Source organism: Cupressus sempervirens, chromosome 7 (assembly GCF_028749045.1).
Source record: "Cupressus sempervirens isolate cs-2001-9-10 chromosome 7, ASM2874904v1, whole genome shotgun sequence".
In the NCBI taxonomy this organism is placed as follows: Eukaryota; Viridiplantae; Streptophyta; class Pinopsida; order Cupressales; family Cupressaceae; genus Cupressus; species Cupressus sempervirens.
The window spans coordinates 571,097,699-571,105,180 of NC_143124.1; the positions used below are offsets into that span (position 1 = coordinate 571,097,699).

Here is a 7,482-nt window from a genome sequence, read left to right on the forward strand (position 1 = left end):
TTTGTCTATTGATGTATTTGGTTGGCATGTTTAATTGAATCACAAATTTTTGGTAAGATTCTATATGAATGTATACAACTGTTATCAATTAGGATTGTGCCTATAGGAAGATGCAAAATCTAGGTATCCTACTGAAACATTGAAACTCTCTCGGGTGGTGGGTTGTCCTAAAATGAGAGATGAATCTTCAAAAGCTAGGTCTGTTCCTAAATAGTGATCACCTGAAATCTAAATTGTATGTAGGAAAAGAGATGAGAATAATGAATACTAAACCTAAATGAGGTGATACAATGATGTTTTCTATCCAACTTTAATCAAATCAACACAAATTACCTATAATACAAATGATTCACAATATTCAGACAAACATGCAACTACAAAAGTGATTCTATGCAAGGACCTAAAATCTTCTGCTTTGAAAGGAAATGTAGGTATTACCAATAATTTTCCAAAATAGTAAGGACACAAACAAAGACCTACAATTACAAGTATTGAGATTCTAATATGCAATAAGGAATATAACTTTAATGAAAGACAAACACAACATAAAAGCAAAGAATCCACAATATTGCACGAGAATCAATCAGAAGGAACTGCTGAATCTTTATAACCAATGTTGAAAAATCTCTGTTACAAAATGCTCTTACAATCAACTCAAAATTTGCAATGTGTAAAAATTCTAAGCCCAAAAGAAAATCCCTCAATAATGAGGTGAATGTACAATAAATAGAGCTCAAAATCCTAATTCAGATGTTAGAAATATGCATGGAAAAAATAAGTCTAAACTGATCAAAACTATGAAGAAACCCCCGAAAACTACTCTCAACCACCTTGTCCAACTGATAGCCAACTGGAAAACTACCTCTATTTCCTCAAAATCATGCATAAAAACCTCAGGTCAAATCTCAAAATCAACCCAAAAATATAGCATGTGAAACTCATCAGTAACTATGCAAAAATGCATAAAATAGGCTCCTGTAATGAACTACATGCAAAATTGGCCCTAACTACTCCATATTTTGCCAAAAATAGCACTAAAGTGCTCCATCACTACATGGAAAACTCAAATTGCCCTTAACTGAGAATGAACTTTATGTAACATCCAGTTAACTGAAAAGTCTTCCTCTGCTAAAAATAGAACTCCTGAATGAACTAAAAATTATCAATTTTACAATCATATTATGCAAGGAATTGATTATTATTATTTTTATTTTATTGAAATTATTCTATTTAATATACATTAAATAACGATGTATCATTTAATCTATATTAAGTGTATTAATTGATAAATTGAAAATAATAATAAATTAAAACAATAATGAAAGTTATATATGATATATGATTGTAAATAAATCAATATCTCATACATGGACCTGAAAGTTTATAAAATATCATAAAGGAATGTTAAAAGGGAGGCATAAGGTTATGTTTTTTTTGACATTTGTATGTTATTTGAAAATGAAGAAAGGAAGGAGGAGGGTTTGGAATCCTAGCCCACATAGAGAAACTCTAGTGTCTGTGATTTCTTCTTGCTCTACTCCACTTGAGTTGGATAGACGTCTACTTGTGGCTTTGCTTTTCTCTTAGATGACATGGTTTTTGATGCGGGAGCTTCATGCTTGATGGTTAATTATTCCATGTTATTTTGGACTGATATCATGAGCTTTATTCTTCATGGTGTGAGCTTCACTATTGTTTCCTCTTTCTATTATTATGTGGCTCCCAAAAGCTGTGACTAATTACTATTGTTGGTTGACATGAGCTCCATGGGTTTCTTCAATTCATTTAAGCTCTGGTTACTATGTCATCTCCTGATGTTGCTTTGTTCTTTATGGCATGGCTTTCATGGTTATGACTGATCTTTTTTATGCTCTGAGCTCATGATATGGCTGGTCTCCTCTTTCACTACTTTTCTGAGTTTTTTTACCATTTTCATGATGTTTGTATGGTGCCATGAATTCTTTCCCTCCATTTCGTGGCTTTGGGTACTTGTATGTCGTAAGTACTAATTATATTTTATTCTCTCCTTGCTATGAGTGTTGGGTCTGTTGTGAGTTGCTGCCATGAGCTCTTCCTCATGCTGAGTTGTTGATGCATGAGCTTCTTGGAGAGTTCTGGGTTGATGTGTCTTTGATTCCATGTTTCTGGATATTATCCTTTGGAGCCGTATTTGTTATTCTTTGTTGTAAGTGGGTTTCTCCAACTCTGTTATGGGTTTCTCCTTTTCCATTATGGTATTCTTTGCTAAAAATGGAGGGTTTATTGTAGTTGTTATTTTTACTGCTTGCTATAAGTGGTTGAACTGATATTCTTTTCATGATACAAAACAATTTCCTTCTTTCCCTTCATTGTTGTGAGCGCTTGGAAGTTTATTGGGTTGTTCCATGTATTATGATTGGTGAAAACATGAGGAAAACATAGTCCTTTCTTCTTTGTTAAGAAAATAAATAGTCCCATCATTACTTGAAATATTTTGTTTTGAAGATGATTTTTTCCATTTTTCTTGTTTCTCCATATTCCAATTGATTGAAGGCTCACTCCAACATTTTTTGAATGATTCATATACCTTGACAATGTAAGAAGGAATTTCTCCATAAATAATAACTAGCTTATCCATGAAATTTGTTCCAAACTGTGTAACATAATACTTATTTTCTGTACATACACTTATTGCAGTCTTCAATGCTATTTCATATTTAATCATTGATAAATGAATGGTAGTTAATTTGTATATCTGAAACATTTGTAACAATAATGAGGAGACACTCATGCCTTATTGCATTAATTACTGTCCCAGTTTCTTATCTAGCATATGAGAGTTCAAACTGTAAATGATTTCTTTCCAACCAATTAAAGAACACAAAGTCTTATTGTTGCTTGTTGTAGCTTTACTTAGTTTCATTACATATCTCAATCTTTTCCATAAAATCCGAGATTTGATACATCTTTTACTTCTTGTTGTACATGCTTGAAAACTTTATCTTTGATTGTGCACTTGTAGACTTCCATCCCTCCATGATTCAATTGAAAGGTTTCATACTTGTAATTTATGTATGTCCTTTTGACAATCTCCTTGTGTCTTCAATCTTCTACTATGGTTCAACTAGAAGGTCCCATACTTATATCATATGTATGCCCCCTCAAGGGTCTTTCCATGTCTTTAGTCTTCGCTACTCCATGATTTGACTAAAAGGTTTCACACTTGTAATTTATGTGTGTCCCTTCAATAGTCTCCCCAGTCCTTCAGTCTTGGCCTCTACAAATCTTAGTTGAAAGGCTTCATGCATGTAACTTATGCAAGATCCTTCAAAAACCTCAAACTTCATACTTGTGTCTACACATGAAAAAAACTTATTAGTACAAAAGCTTCTTTGCTTTCAGATATTTCTTTTGCCTTCACATCTTTTAATGCAGTTATCTGAATAATTACATTGTAGGAACACTAAGTAGTTTAGAGATAATTGGAATGTTTTCTATTGCTTAGTTCATATGAATTGACCCTCCTCTTTTACATTTTGCAGGTCTATTCCTAGATGGAGATGCAAGCTCAAACCTTCTTCATCATTCAGATCAACAATCCTTCCATTCATGCAATAGAGGCTTTTCCCCTTATCTCTTCAATACTTTTCAGTTTATGCAATTTGTTTATTGAAATATTGTATTAGGAGCTATCACGACTTGTGTGGTATCTAAATGCATTGTATCAAGTATTGTTTAAAAGTTGAACATTTTGTACCTTATCAAAATAGTTCTAAAATATATTTCAATAAAGTGTACTATTTTGGTACTTGTATGCATCTTGAATAAAAAATGATCAATTTTTCTTGTTTATTGATTTTTTTACTTTACATTTTGCATCCAAAGCATTATGTAATATGTATGATCAACAACTTAAAACACCTAGCGTAGTATACAGGAAAGCTTAACATAGCAATTTGGGAGGTACGATAAATTGGTAACAATAACTTGCAATGTACAAGGATTAGGACACTTTTTACATATTCCCTTATTCTCTTATTGTACAACTAGGAGTTGATAGATGGTGTTGTGTAGGGAGAGGTGCAATAAAACCAAAGGATGCATTGGTGTCAAGCACCCTATGACAAGTAAATCCATGCTCTCCTTAGGATAGGTGTAGGAGGGAAGTAAGGAAGCAATGTTTAAACATGTTAATTACTACATGCATTATAAGATATAAATTCATTAGTTAAAATTAATTAAGTTATTTGCATAGTAATGGATTTAAAAATATAGTTATTGACAACTTTTTAATCGGATGTGTGTGTGTGTGTGTGTGTACACACACACACACACACACACACACACACACACACAATCATGCATAGTGCGTTCCATAACACATGTATGTATATTCATTTATTCTTCAACACTGATTTCCATTTACTTATTCAATACCTTGCAATATTAATATGAGTTAACTAAAATCAATATATTATTCATTTGTATTATTTTACTATTTTTCTTAAGTTGACAATGCTTCTATTGAATGTATTTCTATTAAAGCGAGATTAATCAACATTGATTGTAGTGGCAAATCAACTTACATGGATGAAAATGTTATAGAATGGGTTTTTAAAGGTAGTTACATAGAAGTCATGAGAAAGTAGAAATAAAAAACTATAGGATTTTGTTAATTCTAGTCATGTGCAATTTATTTTCTTGACTAGAGAATTTGAGACAACTCTTATGTTGAGTTAAAAACACTATAACAAGGCATGTATTTCAAGTAAAACCATAAATGTTGTTGCGCATGGTTGCAAGATATGAGTTGACAGAAGTAGGGTAATAATTTTAATCATTGGTTCATTTTGAATGAACTGTCTATATATATTTTTTAAGGATTTCTATAATGTCCCTTTTCGGGACATTTATTTATTTGATTTTTTTGTATGAGTTTTTTCCACATTTCTCTCTGGTAACCCCGTTACCAAAGTTTTATTCAATATATATATATATATATATGGTAAGGGTCACATCTTCTCACAATATAATAATTATATTAATAAATACATACATACATACATACATACATACATACATACATACATACATACATACATACACACACACACACATATATATATATATATATATATATTCAATAGTATATTTATTTAAATATCTAATATATATGTATATATATTATATATATTTGATAATATATATGATATATAATTATTTATATTTATATACCTTATTAATCATTTTACAATTATAAACTTTATATATTATACTTATTATATTAAATTATATACATCAAAATGGTGATATCACAGTCCTTCCCTATTGAATTTGCTTGTCCTAAAAAAAAATCATTCATACACAAGTCCGTCCATAGATACAAAATATATTTGCATACAAAAGGTCTAAAAGATTTTATGAGATATACATCTTAATGAATCAAAATATGAAGCGAACAAAAGTAGTCACATGAATGCATGAAAGCATGAAGCATACATGATGTAGACAAATGAAAACACGAGGCAAACACAATGAAGACAGATGAAAACACGAAGCAAACATGATGCAGACAAATGAAGACACATGTTATGCAATTCGTTGATTATGAATCTGCAAAAACAAAATCATTAGTACACATTTATATATAAATTTTCCCTTTAAGAATTTCCTTGTATCAATCCTTTACAAGGTATTTATGGTCTCAATTTGGTGAGTTGCCAATCAAAAGTGTAGTTCATTAACTCATCATTTCTTGAGTACAAGAGGAGAAACTATAATAAGGTACCCTGTTACCCAATCATGAGCCTCATCGTTCTCCCTCATTATTGTTATCTCTCTCCGATCATCATCTCCAAGATAGTGCCTTTGTATGATGTACCCTGGGGTATTCACTCCATCATAGGCCTTACCTAATACCCTTGAATGATGCAGCCCAATGCCCATCTCACTGTAGGCCTTACCTAGTACCTCCGAGTGGTGTCACCTAACCCATTCCACCACAAGCCTTATCTTATCTTGGAAGATGATAACCTTATTGATTTTACTTAATAATATTATTTGTGATAATGATTGAAAAATTATCTCACTTAGAATTAAATTTATTATAATTTTGAAAATTTAACTGTATTCAATCATTATCTAATCATAAATATCATATTTGATAATAATAATAATAAATTGATTATTTCCTATCAACTTGAACATCAATCTCATTTTATTATAACTATTCAATTAGAATATTGAGAGTAGGTGTTAGACTATTCAATATTCATCACAATAACAAAATATGTCAATAACAAGAAAGACACTAACAATTATAATAATAATATATGTAGAAAATATATAACTTACCTCTCCATACCTTGTGTGATAGGATGATGATGCAAGAGTCTTGCTTTCTCATTCCACATTGAGATATTTTATCCTTTAATCATATACCTTTTACCATTGTTGATATTAATATGACTTTACCTTTATAGATGAGGCTCAATGAGTAGGAGTCATTGGTTGCAATTTTGAAAAGTTGTGCATCTTTACCTTGTTCGTAGGGGCAACCTTCTATTCATTGGATGATGTGGATGCCTTGTAACTGCTCGGTCAATAGTGACTAAATCACTTTCTAATAAATTAAAAGAATAATTTCACTTTAATGTATCTATTCAATATTGTTGCTGATATTTGTCTTTATATCGACCATTATTTTGGCTTACTCTGCTCGAGCTTTTCAATCACTAGATCAACATTGTTGCCAGCCGATATCATTGAAAAATATTATCGGTCATAGACTTTTGACTATGAACCATTTGAAGGAAGCAATACAAACTTATAGAGTGAATCCCCATCCATGGGAAGTTCTTAGTCTCGATGACTAGACACAAGCCATTGTGGTAGCTAAGCCACTTATAATACTGATTCATTTTCAAAAACCTTATTCTGTAAACCACAAATGAGGTTTTTACAAATATATTTTCTTGTTACATATTTGTCATGTACATCAATTCCTCCTGCCTATTTTGTGTCCTCTTCATATGGAGCAGAATACTCATAACCAACCTCCACATCTTCTTCATTGTACCAATACTTTCATTCGACCTCATCTTCTTCATGCATGTCATATAGATCCCTCTTTGAATAATCATCGGAAATAGGGCCCATTAGAGAAATTCCCTTTTTCCATCTTAGATCCATTCTTGCCAAAAATAGACTGTGGTGGGTTTCAAACACCTGACCCTCTACCACTAATTCTGGCATGTAAGCTAGATCATTTTGCTTACCTTCACTACATTCATGGTGCTCTAATTGTCATTAAAACCAACAGGTGTATAATCATCTTCAACCTCTTTTTGGGCATTCAAACGACAGTTAGGGTTCCAAAACTCATTAGGATGAAAATTAGAAACAACATGAGACTGGTTGAACATGTTAGGATTCCCTTCTCCGTAAGTTGAGTTTGGTGAAGTAGACTTAATAGAAAGTTGGGAGAAAATATCCCCAAGATCA

The 7,482-nt window shown here is 31.6% G+C and overlaps 1 protein-coding gene across 1 annotated transcript in view; it reads left to right on the forward strand.

Moving 5' to 3' along the window:
* The window catches only part of LOC149548034 (sulfatase and phosphatidylinositolglycan class N domain-containing protein), a 271,143-nt gene extending 267,595 nt beyond the window's left edge, over positions 1–3,548 (forward strand). The window contains exon 18 of the mRNA XM_089792056.1: positions 3,522–3,548. Coding sequence (XP_089648182.1) covers positions 3,522–3,533 — 12 coding nt within the window. The 3' untranslated portion in view covers positions 3,534–3,548. The remainder of the gene's footprint in view (positions 1–3,521) is intronic.
* Positions 3,549–7,482: the final 3,934 nt, after the last annotated feature.